This window comes from Fringilla coelebs, assembly GCF_963513975.1.
Source record: "Fringilla coelebs genome assembly, chromosome: 3".
Classification (NCBI taxonomy): Eukaryota; Metazoa; Chordata; class Aves; order Passeriformes; family Fringillidae; genus Fringilla; species Fringilla coelebs.
In genome coordinates this window covers 662,839-678,605 of record NC_140030.1, presented here as the reverse complement: position 1 = coordinate 678,605, position 15,767 = coordinate 662,839, and the positions used below count along the sequence as shown (strand labels likewise).

The window sequence follows — 15,767 nt, the reverse complement described above, 5'->3', positions numbered from 1 at the left end:
GGGACAGCCCCGGGACAGCTCCGGGTGACAGCCCCGTGTGACAGCCCAGTGACAGCCCTGTGACAGCTCCAGGACAGCCCTGTGACAGCCCCGGGACAGCCCTGTGACAGCCCTGGGACAGCCCTGTGACAGCCCCGGGACAGCCCAGAGACAGCCCAGTGACAGCCCTGGGACAGCCCCGGGACAGCCCTGTGACAGCCCCGTGTGACAGCCCTGGGACAGCCCTGGGACAGCCCTGGGACAGCCCTGGGACAGCCCCGGGACAGCCCCGGGACAGCCCTGGGACAGCCCCGGGACAGCCCTGGGACAGCCCTGGGACAGCCCTGGGACAGCCCTGTGACAGCCCCGGGTGACAGCCCAGTGACAGCCCTGGGACAGCCCCGGGTGACAGCCCTGTGACAGCCCCGGGACAGCTCTGGGACAGCCCCGGGACAGCCCTGTGACAGCCCAGTGACAGCCCCGGGACAGCCCTGTGACAGCCCCGTGTGACAGCCCCGTGTGACAGCCCCGGGACAGTGCTGGGGACAGACACCTTGGGGACAGCCCTGTGACAGCCCCGGGACAGCTCCAGGACAGCCCCGGGTGACAGCCCCGAGACAGTCCTGTGACAGCCCTGGGACAGCCCCGGGACAGCCCTGTGACAGCCCAGTGACAGCCCCGGGACAGCCCTGTGACAGCCCTGGGACAGCCCTGTGACAGCCCAGTGACAGCCCAGTGACAGCCCTGTGACAGCCCAGTGACAGCCCAGTGACAGCCCTGGGACAGCCCTGGGACAGCCCAGTGACAGCCCTGTGACAGCCCCGGGACAGCCCCGGGACAGCCCCGGGACAGCCCCGGGACAGCCCTGGGACAGCCCAGTGACAGCCCTGGGCCTGGCTGGGCATGAGCACAGCGCTGCCAGCAGGGGCCAGATCACCTGGGAAGGTGTTTGGGCTCAGGAGGGGACAGAGCACCTGGGAAGGTGTTTGGGCTCAGGGAATTGTGTGTGAGGCCTCTCCACACCCCTGCACGGAGCACAGATCTGGGGCAGATCACACAAAAAGGTGTTTTTAACCCGGGGAATTGTGTGTGAGCCCTCTCCACACCCCTGCAAGGAGCACAGATCTGGGGCAGATCACACAAAAAGGTGTTTTTAATCCAGGGAACTCTGTGTGAGCCCTCTCCACACCCCTGCACGGAGCCCAGCGCTGCCAGAACGGCGTTTTTAGCTCAAGAGGGGCCAGCTCACCCAGAGTGGTGTTTGTGGCTAAGGGGATTGAGTGTGTGTGTGTGAGCCCTCTGCCTGCTCTGCTGCTGGGGAACCCTCTGGATTCTCTCCCTGCATCCTCCTCCCACCCTGGGATTCTCTCCCTGCATCCTCCTCCCACCCAGCTTGGTTCCCTGGGCTCACTCTGGTCAGGTTTGGCAGTGCCCTGGGCTGGCTCTGGTCAGTTTGGCAGTGCTCTGTCTCACTCTGGTCAGGTTTGGCAGTGCCCTGGGCTCACTCTGGGTTGGTTTTGAGGTTCCCTGGGCTCACTCTGGTCAGGTTTGCAGTTCCCTGGCTCACCCTTTGCTGTTTTGCAGTGCCCTGGACAGCCCAGGGCTCACTCTGGGTTGGTTTTGAGGTTCCCTGGGCTGGCTGTGGTCAGGTTTGGCAGTTCCCTGAGCTGGCTCTGTTCAGGTTTTGCAGTTCCCTGAGCTCACTCTGGTCAGGTTTGCAGTTCCCTGGGCTGGCTGTGGTCAGGTTTGGCAGTGCCCTGAGCTCACTCTGGTCAGGTTTGGCAGTTCCCTGAGCTCACTCTGGTCAGGTTTGGCAGTTCCCTGAGCTCACTCTGGTCAGGTTTGGCAGTGCCCTGAGCTCACTCTGGTCAGGTTTGGCAGTTCCCTGAGCTCACTCTGGTCAGGTTTGGCAGTGCCCTGAGCTCACTCTGGTCAGGTTTGGCAGTTCCCTGAGCTCACTCTGGTCAGGTTTGGCAGTGCCCTGAGCTCACTCTGGTCAGGTTTGGCAGTTCCCTGAGCTGGCTCTGTTCAGGTTTCACAGTTCCCTGGCTCACCCCGAGCTGTTTTGCAGTGCCCTGGACAGCCCCGGCCGGCTGGACGAGGAGCACCGGCTGATCGCCCGCTACGCCGCGCGCCTGGCCGCCGAGGCCGGCAATGCTGTGAGTGACCCGTCCTGCCGGGGCTGGGGACACTGGGGGACACTGGGGGACACTGGGGGGACACTGGGGGACACTGGGGGGACACTGGGGGGACACCACAGGGGCCTGGCCCCCCGGTTCCTGTGCGTCCTGCTGGGATGGCAGCAGTCAGGGGGAGGCTGGGTCGGTGGCATCATCAGCACAGGGAGGATGTGGGGCTGCCCTGGAGCCAGGCTGGGAGAGCTGGGAATGTTCCCCTGGAAAAGGGAAGGCTCCAGGCAGAGCTCAGAGCCCCTGGCAGGGCCTGGAGGGGCTCCAGGAGAGCTGCAGAGGGACTGGGGACAAGGACAGAGGGACAGACACAGGGAATGGCTCCCAGTGCCAGAGGGCAGGGCTGGGATACTGGAGATTGGGAATTCCCAGAGCAGCTGGGGCTGCCCCAGGATCCCTGGCAGTGCCCAAGGCCAGGCTGGACACTGGGGCAGTGGGAGGGGTCCCTGCACAGCAGAATTCCCTCATTCCAGGAGAACAGCTCTGCCAGGGCTGCCTGGAGCAGCCTCCTGTCACCAGGACTGTCCCCTGTGGGTGACACTGTTCATGTCCACCGCTCCTTTCCCACCCCCACTATTCCCTCATCCCACCCCAGCTGGCAGAACACGCTGGGAATCTGCCCCTAAGAGCAATGAGGATTTTGATTGCAGTAATTCCAGGGAATGGCTCCCCTTGGATGGCCCCTGTCACACTGGGGTGGAGCACAGGGAATCTTTGCACCATGAGGGGCTGGGCTCCCCAAACCTGCCCCAAACCCCCAATTTCTGGGTGTTCTGCTGGGAGTGAGCTCAGGCCAGTGGGGGAGTGAGCTCGGTGCTGCAGGGAGAGAAAGGTGAGGGAAAGAAATCCTGGCTGAGTGCTGGGGTGGGTTCATTCCAGAGGGAGAGGGAAAGGTGGGCTCATTCCAGAGGGAAAGGTGGGCTCATTCCAGAGGGAGAGGGAAAGGTGGGTTCATTCCAGAGGGAAAGGTGGGCTCATTCCAGAGGGAAAGGTGGGCTCATCCCAGAGGGAGAGGTGGGTTCATTCCAGAGGGAGAGGGAAAGGTGGGTTCATTCCAGAGGGAAAGGTGGGCTCATCCCAGAGGGAAAGGTGGGCTCATCCCAGAGGGAAAGGGAAAGGTGGGTTCATTCCAGAGGGAGAGGGAAAGGTGGGCTCATTCCAGAGGGAAAGGTGGGCTCATCCCAGAGGGAAAGGGAAAGGTGGGTTCACTCCAGAGGGAAAGGTGGGTTCATTCCAGAGGGAAAGGTGGGCTCATTCCAGAGGGAAAGGTGGGCTCATTCCAGAGGGAGAGGGAAAGGTGGGTTCACTCCAGAGGGAAAGGTGGGCTCATTCCAGAGGGAAAGGTGGGCTCATTCCAGAGGGAGAGGGAAAGGTGGGTTCACTCCAGAGGGAAAGGTGGGCTCATTCCAGAGGGAGAGGGAAAGGTGGGTTCACTCCAGAGGGAAAGGTGGGTTCATTCCAGAGGGAGAGGGAAAGGTGGGTTTATTCCAGAGGGAAAGGTGGGCTCACTCCAGAGGGAAAGGTGGGCTCATTCCAGAGGGAAAGGTGGGCTCATTCCAGAGGGAAAGGTGGGTTCATTCCAGAAGGAGAGGGAAAGGTGGGCTCATTCCAGAGGGAGAGGGAAAGGTGGGCTCATTCCAGAGGGAGAGGGAAAGGTGGGCTCATTCCAGAGGGAGAGGGAAAGGTGGGTTCATTCCAGAGGGAGAGGGAAAGGTGGGCTCATTCCAGAGGGAGAGGGAAAGGTGGGTTTGTGATTGCAGCTGCTCCTGGGGGAGGATAAAGGAGACACGACCGCGTTTGCAGCTGGTAAAACATCAACGCTGCTCCGAGGGAAAGGCTGTGCTTTTTCCAGGAGCACAGCCAGGGTGTGCTGACATTCCAGGGATACCTGCAGCCTGCCTGTAGGAACACACAATCACAGAGTGATTCTCTGCAGGTGCTTTTATTGAAGAGCTCTGGGTGTCAGGGGTACAAACCCAAATCTGACCCCGACCATACAGTCGGGATGAACATGTTGTTATATTCTATCGTTATATAACTTTCATGTTAATTATTAAACTTATATTGTTCTATTGTATACATAGATTTCAGCTAAGCAAAGCCCCCCTTAAATTTCCAGCATAGTTTCTCATGGTTCTTCTTATGGCTACATAATAATTATATTTAATTACTAAACAACCATCACATCTAACAATTATATCATTTATCACACTGCTTACGCAGGTGCAGTTGGTCTGGGAAAACACAAAGCCCAACATTTTCAGATTCCATCTTGAACATTTTCCAGGGTTCCACTATCAGCTGGGTGGTTTGGTGGGATCCCTGCCTTGGCTGGATTGCAGAGGGAGCAGAGTGTGCAGGGACATCTCCAGCTCCAGAGTTTGCCCCGGGGCAGGGGGGCAGAGCTCTGTGTGGAGCCCTGCAGCCCCCCACCCTCTGCTGCTGGGACATTTCAGTCTGGCACCTCCAGAGTCACTCCTCTCACAGGAATATTGTGGGAATGTCAAAGGACACGGTGCCAGGTCTCAGGGTTGGGTGGAAAAGGAGGAAATTTCCACCTAGTGCTGTAAAAAAACCCCCAGCTCTGAGACAGCCAGTGCTGAGTCACTGCCGGGCTGGAAGGTGCTGGAAGAGCTCTCAGTCACGGAAAGTCTCTCTTTCCCCATTCCTGAGGTACTTGAGAGGTTCAGACTTCCCAAAACACCTGACACCAGAGATTTTCCCTCTAATCTAGAACCCTCCCTTTATTTTTAATTCTTATGGAATTTAGGGCTTTTCCCCATTGTTTCTTTCATCTCCCAGCACTGCTTTTCCCTCCCAGCAGACCCACAGCTGGTGTGTAAAGACAAATCCACCGTTCCTCTCCATGGAAAAGGAGGAAATTTCCACATAGTGCTGTAAAAACCCCCAGCTCTGAGGCAGCCAGTGCTGAGTCACTGCTGGGCTGGAAGGTGCTGGAAGAGCTCTCAGTCATGGCCCTGCTCCTCCTGGTACAGACCAAGAGTTCTGAGAGCTGCATGGGCTCTGAAGGGGCCTGGCTGGTGAAAACCCCAAAATCACCTCAGTTCTCGTGTGGCCGTGGCAGTGTCGGGGAAATCAGTGCACAAACACCCGAGGTTTATGTCCAAAAGCAGACAGAGCAGCCCCTTTTTGGCTTTATTCCAATAAAGGGACAGGCCATGGGCCATTCCCCTGGGGTCTCCCCAATTCTTGGAGGATGCAGCCTCCTTCTTATCCCAATTTCCCGGCCACATTTCCCTTCTCTCCTTCCCCATTTCTGAGGTACTGGAGAGGTTCAGACTTCCTGATACGCCTGATACCAGAGATTTTCCCTCTGACGTAAAACCCTCCCTTTTAATTTTTAATTCTTAGTGAATTTAGGGCTTTTCCCCATTGTTTCTTGCATCTTTCAATGTCCAATTTCATTTATCAGCAAACCCAAAGTCTATTTCTAAAGCAAATATCTTTTTCCATCCAGCAATCAGTGAATCCTTCCCATTGTTTCTTTTCTCATTCCCCATTTCTGAGGTGCTCGAGAAGTTCAGGCTTCCCAAAACACCTGACACCTGTGCCATGGCCATGGGGACAGTGTGCCACATCCATGGGGACAGTGTCTCACATCCATGGGGACAGTGTGCCCTGACTTGGGGAGATGTTTTCTGCGCACTCAGAGCTGGTGGCTGCAGTTCCCCCTGGCACAGGGTGCCCTCCCTGGGTCCCTGGCAGTGCCCAGGGTCAGGATGGACACTGGCACACCCTGGCACAGTGGCACTGTCCCTGCCATGGCAGGGTGGCACGGGATGAAGGCTGAGCTGTCCCTCAGGGCTTTGTGTCCTGAAGGACTTCAGGAAACCAGAGGAAAATGGAATTGGTGCTGGGCAGGGCGGGCAGGGAGCTCAGCCCCAGGACACCAGAGCACCCTGGGGTGTCCCAGGGCTGGGACCCAGGCTGGGAGCTGGGGCTGCAAACCAGGGAGGGACTGGGGGCACTGGTGTGTGATTGTGTCATTGGTGTGATTGAGTGATTGAGTGATTTGCGTGATTTCTGTGATTTGTGTATTTGTGTCATTTGTGTGATTTCTGTGTTCTCTGTGTTTTCTGTGGTTTGTATGATTGTGTGATTTCTGTGACTATATTCTCTGTGATTCTGTGATTTGTGTGTTTTGTGTGATTTCTGTGATTGTGCAATTTCTCTGATTCTGTGATTGCTGCGTCTGTATTCTCTGTGATTTCTGTGATTTCTGTGTGTGTATTCTCCATGATTTCTGTGATTGTGTGATTGTATTCTCTGTGGCTGTGTGATTTCTGTGGCTGTGTCCCCCTGATTTCTGTGTTTTCTGTGTTTTCTATGATTGTGTGATGTGTGACTGTATTCTCTGTGATTTCTGTGATTGTGTGATTTCTGTGATTGTGCAATTTCTCTGATTCTGTGATTGCTGTGACTATATTCTCTGTGATTTCTGTGATTGTGTGATTTCTGTGTCTGTATTCGCCATGATTTCTGTGTTTTCTGTGATTTCTGTGATTGTGTGATGTGTGACTGTATTCTCTGTAATTTCTGTGATTGTGTGATTTCTGTGATTGTGTGATTTCTGTGATTGTGCAATTTCTCTGATTCTGTGATTGCTATGACTGTATTCTCTGTGATTTCTGTGGTTGTGTGATTTCTATGACTACTGTGTTTGCTGTGATTGGTGTGATTTCTGTGATTTCTGTGATTTCTGTGACTGTATTTTCTGTGATTTTTGTGATTTCTGTGATTGTATTCCCTGTGACTGTGTGATTTCTGTGACTATTCTCTGTGATTTCTGTGATTTCTGTGATTGTGTGATTGTGTGATTGTAATCCCTGTGTCTGTATTCTCTGTGATTTCTCTCATTTCTGTCATTTCTGTGACTGTATTCTCTGTGATTCCTGTGATTTCTGTGATTGTGTGATTGTGTGATGTGTGACTGTATTCTCGGTGATTCCTGTGACTGTATTCTCTGTGATTCCTGTGATTTTGTGATTGTATTCCCTGTGACTGTGTGATTTCTGTGACTGTATTCTCTGTGATTTCTGTGATTGTGTGGCTGTATTCTCTGTGATTTCTGTGACTGTGTGATTTCTGTGATTGTATTCTGTGTGACTGTGTGATTTCTGTGACTGTATTCTCCGTGACTGTGTGATTTCTGTGACTGTATTCTCTGTGATTTCTGTGATTGTGTGACTGTATTCTCTGTGACTGTTTGATTTCTGTGGCTGTATTCTCTATGATTTCTGTGATTTCTGTGATTTCTGTGGCTGTATTCTCTGTGATTTCTGTGATTTCTGTGATTGTGTGACTGTATTCTCTGTGACTGTGTGATTTCTGTGACTGCATTCTCTGTGATTCCTGGGATTTCTGTGGCTGTGTTCCCTGTGATTTCTGTGATTTCTGTGACTGCATTCTCTGTGATTTCTCTGGCTGTGTTCCCTGTGATTCCTGTGATTTCTGTGGCTGTATTCTCTATGATTTCTGTGATTTCTGTGATTGTGTGACTGTATTCTCTGTGACTGTGTGATTTCTGTGACTGCATTCTCTGTGATTCCTGTGATTTCTGTGATTTCTGTGACTGTATTCTCTGTGATTTCTGTGATTTCTGTGACTGCATTCTCTGTGATTTCTCTGGCTGTGTTCCCTGTGATTCCTGTGATTTCTGTGACTGTATTCTCTGTGATTTCTGTGGCTGTATTTTCTGTGATTCCTGTGATTTCTGTGATTGTGTGACTGTATTCTCTGTGACTGTGTGATTTCTGCGACTGCATTCTCTGTGATTCCTGGGATTTCTGTGGCTGTGTTCCCTGTGATTTCTGTGATTTCTGTGACTGTATTCTCCGTGATTTCTGTGATTGTGTGTCTGTATTCTCTGTGATTTCTGTGACTGTGTGATTTCTGTGATTGTATTCTCTGTGACTGTGATTTCTGTGATTTCTGTGACCGCATTCTCTGTGATTCCTTTGATTTCTCTGGCTGTGTTCCCTGTGATTTCTGTGATTTCTGTGACTGTATTCTCTGTGATTTCTGTGATTTCTGTGGCTGTGTTCCCTGTGTTTGCTGCCCTTTCTGAGGTTGCTGTCCTGCTCTCTCTGCAGCCTCGCCCTCCTGCAGACCTGCCCTTCAGCTTCGATGCCAACCGGCAGCAGAGGCAGCTGATAGCAGAGCTGGAGAACAAGAACAGGTACAGCCCTGGCGTGTCCCGCTGCCCACCCTGACCTCCTGCTTCCCCTCTGCTGCTGGGCTGGAGCTGCCTCATCACCTCATTAGTTACTCATTAACATTAGTTAATTAGGTGTGGGGAGGGGCTGCCCTGCCCCTGTTCCCCGGGGGGGAGGGTGGGCTTGATTCTTTATAATCTCCTTAAAATCATCTTCTCCAACACTGAGCACACCCAGCAAACCTCAGAGCTGGGATCTGATCCCAGAAATCCCCAAATCCCCAGACCTGGGCTGATCCCCCAGCAGGAAAGGGGAGGATCCTGCCCCTCACCTGCCCAGGTGAGAGCCCACCTGCAGAGCTGCCCCAGCCCTGGGGATTCCAGCAGCACAAGGACCTGGAGCTGCTGGAGAGAGCCCAGAGGAGGCCCCAGAGCTGCTCCAGGGCTGGAGCCAGGCTGGGAGAGCTGGGGGTGCTCACCTGGAGAGGAGAAGGATCCAGGGAGAGCTCAGAGCCCCTGGCAGGGCCTGAAGGGGCTCCAGGAGAGCTGGAGAGGGACTGGGGACAAGGATGGAGGGACAGACACAGGGAATGTCTCCCAGTGCCAGAGGGCAGGGCTGGATGGGAGATTGGGAATTGGGAATTGTTCCCTGGCAGGGTGGGCAGGCCCTGGCACAGGGTGCCCTCCCTGGATCCCTGTCAGTGCCCAGGGCCAGGCTGGACACTGGGGCTGGGAGCAGCCTGGGACAGTGGCAGTGTCAGGGGTCACTGGGTGGGCTCTGAGCTCCCTTCCTAAGCCAGCCAGAGGATTTTTGTTGCTGCAGAGGGTCACCTGTGGAGCCCCCCAGGCTCTCCTGTGGTGTCCCCGTGCCCAGCCCTGTCCCCAGGCACCCTCAGCAGAGGGAAAGGCTGCTCCAGGGCCCCTTCTAGCAGGAGCAGCTCAGCCCTGGCCCTGCTGGAGCCCTGGCAGGAGCCCTGGCAGGAGCTGGGAATGGCTCCTGGGGATCCTGGAGCAGGGAGGGCTCACCCCGTGCTGCTGGGAGGCTCTGCCAGCAGAGCAGCTCTGCAGTCTGGCAGCAAGGAGAGCTGGAGGTGACTCTGTGCTCCTGGAAGGGCTCCATCCCTGCTGCAGGGAGCCCTGGCCCCGTCCCCATGAAGGGTTTGGGGCTGTCCCCATGGGCTGCTCCTGTGCCCTGCAGGGGAAGGCACTGGGGTGGGCCAGAGCTGCTCCAGAGCCCCCCTGCAGCCCCCGAGGGCTGGGCTGGAGCCTCTGGGCTCCTGGAGCAGCTCTGAGCCTCTCTGTGCCAGGGGCTGGAGAGCACTGAGGGAGGGATTCCATCCCTGGGAAGTAAAGGATGAGCCAGGTCCTGCAGGGCTGTGCCCACATCCCTGTCCTGGGGCTGTGCCCACATCCCTGCCCTGGCTGTGCCCAAATTCCTGTCCCGGCTGTGCCCACATCCCTGTCCCTGCCCTGGGGCTGTGCCCACATCCCTGTCCCTGGGGCTGTGCCCACATCCCTGTCCTGGGGCTGTGCTCACATCCCTGCCCTGGCTGTGCCCACACCCCTGCCCTGGCTGTGCCCACTTCCCTGTCCCTGCCCTGGGGCTGTGCCCACATCCCTGTCCTGGCTGTGCCCACATCCCTGTCCCTGGGGCTGTGCCCACATCCCTGTCCTGGCTGTGCCCACATCCCTGTCCCTGTCCCTGGGGCTGTGCCCACATCCCTGTCCCTGTCCCTGGGGCTGGCCCACATCCCTGTCCCTGGGGCTGTGCCCACATCCCTGTCCCTGTTCCTGGGGCTGTGCCCACATCCCTGTCTATCCCAGGCTGTGCCCACATCCCTGTCCATGCCAGGGCCCCACACAGGATCAGAGCCCTGGGGCAGGGCTGGCACTCCAGGAGCTGCTCCCGGGGCTGCAGCAGCGTTCAGGAGCAGGGCAGGCACTGGTGTGACAAACACCTGCACTGTCCTTGGAAATGTGACATTCAGTAAGGGACCATGGGGACAGGGACCTCAGGGCAGAGGTGGCAGTGCCAGCCAGGGGTCATGTACAGATCCCCCAGGGACAGGACTGCTGGGGACACCTCTGGAGCTGTTCGTTTCCCAGCATCAGCCTCATTCCATGGGTATGGCAGTGGGAAGGTGCCTGGAGCTGGTTTATATCCCAGCATCAGCCTCATTCCATGGTTGTGGCAGTGGGAAGGTGCCAGCAGCTCCCATCCCAGGAGCAGACACAGAGCTCAGTGTCACACCTCACTTTAAAACTGTTTTGCCCAATCTCACACAGCCAGAGCACACTGACAGTGGTTCCATCCAACCACTACAAGCACAGCTGCCTTTGGTTAAACAATTTTGGCTTATTTCAAATCCAGCACCTGCTTGTGGGCCTTAAACACAATGCACAGAGCTCCTTGATCAAGCTGAGAACTCCCTCAGTTCTAAGAACTTCTCCTAAATTCTTAGAACTTCCTAAGCTTAGAATTTCCCAACTTCTTAGAATTTCTAAGCTCCATTATTAAGCTTAGAACTCCCTAAGTTTTTAGAACTTCCTAAGCTTAGAATTTCCCAAGTTCTTAGAACTTCCTAAGCTCCATCATTAAGCTTAGAACTTCCTAAGTTCTTAGAACTTCTAAGTTCCTTTGTTAAGCTTAGTACTTCCTGAGTGCTAAGAACTTCTAAGCTCCATTACTAAACATAGAACTTCCTAAATTTTTAGAACTAAGTTCCTTTATTATTATTTAAGCTCAGAATTTCCCAAGTTCTTAGGATTTCCTAAGCTCCATCATTAAGCTTAGAACTCCCTAAGTTCTTAGAACTTCTAAGTTCTTTTATTAAGCTTAGAACTTCCTGTACTTGCTAGTATATTATCTATACTAGATACACTTTTCCGTAGTAAATCACTGGATATTCTTTTCTGCAGCTTAGGGGGTTATTTAGGCAAGCATTAATACCCAGACCATTGCTCTATTTGCCCTCATTTTCTACTTTCATAACTTTTCTGACCAATCTCATGGCTCCTGCTCAGCTCAGTTCTCAGTTCTGCTGCCTCTGAGGCCTGCCCCTTGCAGCTTTCCCAAAACCCTCTGATTTTATGGATTCCCACAGTTACAGCTGGCTGTGTCTTGGCACTCAGCCACCCTGTTATCCTCAGGGATACCCCTTAAATTCCATTTAATTCTGTCAGTCCTTTGCATATTGTGAAAAATGCCAATCACTCGTTTTCAAATTTTAAAAGTTTAATCGTAATAAAATGGTTATAAAAATAGCAATGCAAATTAGAGTAATAAGAATTTGGACAATCAGAGTTAGGACAATATGAGACAATAAAAACAAAGAGTTATGGACAGTCCAGGTACCTTTTTCTAGGTAAAATAAGCCTGAAAAAGGACACACATTAACAGAGGATGAACCCTTAAAATCAACAGCCTGTTGCATGTTCATACACCTCATCCATGGTGCATCAATTCCATCCCCACACAGGATTCTGTCTGGGCAGTGCCAGCTTCTTCCTCTGAGTTCTGAGTGATAGATGCACGTTTGCATGCCATGGACATTTGACACAATCATTTGACATCACTTCAGCTTATTGTTAAAATGGAATTCTGACATACAGCTGCGTATTTTAAAATTATTTTGCTGTTTCTTTCTTTTCATAAAATCGATGGTTAAAATTAAAAATGGAAAACCTCATCTCTCACAGGAGACACAGGTTTAGAGGAAAAAAGTTATTTTGTCCATTTTTGTAACTTCAGCAGATGATGAAAACATTTTAACAAAGAAATCAGGTTTATATATATCCTCAGGGCTGAGTGAGGCAGGATGAAGTTCGTTTCTTCTGATAAGGGAGCAATAAATTCTCTTTCTCTGAAAGATTTAGGTGTCCTGTGGCTGCTATAAAAAATTATCTTACATGGCATAGTTTCTATTTTAACATTCTGTTCCCAGAATCACAGAATGATGAGGTTGGAAGGGACCTCCAAGACCACACAGTCCAACCTGTGCCCCAACACCTCAACCAGAGCGCAGCACCCAGTGCCATGTCCAGTCTGTTTTAAACACATCCAGGGATGGTGATTCCACCACCTCCCTGGGAAGAGCATTCCCCTTTATTATTCTTCTGGTGAAAAATGTCTTCCTAATATCCAACCTGTCCCTTCCCTGACCCAGCTGGAGACTGTGCCCTCTATGCTGTAACCTGAAACAACATTTAACACACTGCTTAAGGAAATTAACGCAGTGTGTCTTTTTATATTACATCATGATATCGATATGATGATATTTATAACACGTGTGATATTCATGTGAATGTTTGTGTGGAACGCCCGCGGTGAGCAGCGTTTGCCCCGGCGCTGAGGCTGTCCTTTCCTCCCATGATGTGATGATGTAGATGTTATAACACGTCTGATATTTGTGTGAATTTGTGTGTAAAGCCCACGGTGAGCAGCGTTTGCTCCGGCGCTGAGGCTGTCCTTTCCTCCCATGATGTGATGATGTAGATGTTATAACACGTGTGATATTTGTGTGGGAAGCCCACGGTGAGCAGCGGTTGCCCTGGCGCTGAGGCTGTCCTTTCCCCCATCATCTGATGATGTAGATGTTATAACACATCTGATATTCATGTGAATTTGTGTGGAAAGCCCGCGGTTGCCCCGGCGCTGAGGCTGTCCTTTCCCCATGATATGATGATGTAGATGTTATAACACGTGTGATATTTGTGTGAATGTTTGTGTGGAACACCAGCAATGAGCAGTATTTGCCCCAGTGCTGAGGCTGTCCTTTCCCCCTGTGATATGATGATGTAGATGTTATAACACAGCTGAGGCTGTCCTTTCCCCGTGCAGGGAGATCCTGCAGGAGATCCAGCGGCTGCGGCTGGAGCACGAGCAGGCCTCGCAGCCCACGCCCGAGAAGGCGCAGCAGAACCCCACGCTGCTGGCAGAGCTGCGGCTGCTGCGGTAACGCACGGGACAGAGGGACGGAGGGACGGAGGGACGGGGGGACGGAGGGATACTGGGACAGCGGGACAGAGGGACGGAGGGACTGCGGGACAGAGGGACGGAGGGACAGGGGGACGGAGGGACGGAGGGACAGGGGGATGGAGGGACAGAGGGACAGAGGGACGGAGGGACAGGGGGACGGAGGGACGGAGGGACAGGGGGATGGAGGGACGGAGGGACAGAGGGACGGTGGGACAGAGGGACAGGGGCACGGAGGGATAGTGGGCTGCCGGGATACTGGGCCAGGCTGCTGGACTGTCAGGCTGGGCTACTGGGCTGGGCTACTGGAATGGGCTACTGGAATGGGCTACTGGGATACAGGGATGGGCTACCAGCATACTGGGATGGGCTACCGGCATACTGGGATGGGCTACTGGGATACAGGAATGGGCTACTGGGATACAGGGATGGGCTACCAGCATACTGGGATGGGCTACTGGGCTAGCAGGATAGCGGGATACTGGATGGGCTACCGGATGGGCTACTGGGATACTGGGATGGGCTACTAGGCTGGGCTACCGGGATACTGGGCTGGTCTACTACGATACTGGGCTACTGGGATGGGCTACTGGGATACTGGGATACAGGGATGGGCTACCAGGATACTGGGATGGGCCACTGGGATACCGGGATGGGCTACCGGGATAGCAGGATAGCAGGATAGAGAGATACTGGAATGGGCTAGCGGATGGGCTACCAGGATGCGCTACTGGGATACTGGGATGGGCTATCAGGATACTGGGATACTGGGATGGGCTATTGGGCCAGGCTGCCGGACTGCCAGGCTGGACTACTGGGCTGGGCTACTAGGATACCGGGCTACCGGGCTTGGCTACCAGGATACTGGGCTACTGGGCTGGGCTACTGGGATACTGGGCTACTGGGCTGGGCTACTGGGATAGTGGGATACTGGGATGGGCTATGGGATAGTGGGATACTGGGATGGGCTACCAGGATACTGGGCTGGGCTACTGGGATAGTGGGATACTGGGATGGACTACTGGGATACAGGGATGGGCTACCAGGATACTGGGATGGGCTACTGGGATACCAGGATGGGCTACTAGGATGGGCTACTGGGATACTGGGATGGGCTGCTGTGATGGGCTACTGGGCCAGGCTGCCAGACTGCCAGACTGGGCTACTGGGCTGGGCTACCGGGCTGCGGGGCTGGGCCATCTCACACTCGGGGGCTGGGGGAGCCCCGTGAGCTCCTCAGGGGTTCAGGGGCCGATGAAAACCTCCCCAGGCATGGGGGGACAGCTCAGGGAGGAGTTTGGGCACCAGGGACCCGTGGGACTGGGCAGGCTGCGGGTGATGGTCTGGGAAACACCTTGAGTGCCTGGGAAACACCTTCAATGCCTGGGAAACACCTTCAGTGCCTGGGAAACACCTTGAGGGCCTGGGAAACACCTTCAGTGCCTGGGAAACACCTTGAGTGCCTGGGAAACACCTTGAGTGCCTGGGAAACACCTTTACTCCCTTGAGAAAACACCTTTACTCCTCCATGCAAAGTAGCTATTATACCACAAGTTTACTTATATTAGTTATCTCCTTAAGCTTAATTAACAGCAGAAATAAAAAACAGATCTTTATAATAGTTACTTTAACATTATATGTATAAATTTTAAGAATTTATTTAAAATTTAATAATAGTACAGTTAATAGTTTTTTAAAAAATTTATTTTAATATTTGCAATAAGCCATTACTACTACTACTACTACTACTACTATTATTATTATTATTATTATTATTATTAATAATAATAATAATAATAATAATAATAATAATAATAATAATAATTTAGTTATTTCCCTAAGCTTAAATAACAACAGAACCAAAACCCAGATTTTTATAATAGTTACTTTAACATTACACATGTAAAATTTATTTAAATAATTTAAAAAATTTAAAAATAGTTTATTTGATAATTTATTTAAATTTTATTTTTAACTTTTATGAAAATTATAATTACGAGTGTATATTATAATTATATAATGAGCATTCTAATGTATAATAATAATAATAATAATAATTACTATTATTATTATTATTATTATTATTATTATTATTATTATTATTATTATTATTATTATTATTATATACTTATATTAGTTATTTCCCTAAGCTTAATTAACAACAGAACTAAAAAACATCTTTATGACAGTCACTTTAGCATTACACATATAAAATTTATTTTTATAATTTCGGTAAAATTTAATAATAATTTATTTAACTTTTAATTTAAGATTTATTTTAATATTCATAAGAAGCCAATATTATTATATATTTATTTAATATTTATTATACATTATTAATGTATAATAATAGTAATTATTATTATTATTATTATTAGATTCTTACGTTAGATATTTCCCTAAGCTTAATTAACAACAGAAATAAAAACCATATCTTTATAACAAAGTT

General features: G+C 51.7%; 1 protein-coding gene across 1 annotated transcript in view; it reads left to right on the top strand.

Annotated features, from left to right (window-relative positions):
* Positions 1–15,767, top strand: part of DTNB (dystrobrevin beta) — a 173,493-nt gene that overhangs the window by 68,306 nt on the left and 89,420 nt on the right. The window contains exons 13-15 of the mRNA XM_084201896.1: positions 2,051–2,138; positions 8,282–8,367; positions 13,184–13,297. Of these exons, the coding sequence (XP_084058022.1) occupies positions 2,051–2,138; positions 8,282–8,367; positions 13,184–13,297 (288 nt within the window). The remainder of the gene's footprint in view (positions 1–2,050; positions 2,139–8,281; positions 8,368–13,183; positions 13,298–15,767) is intronic.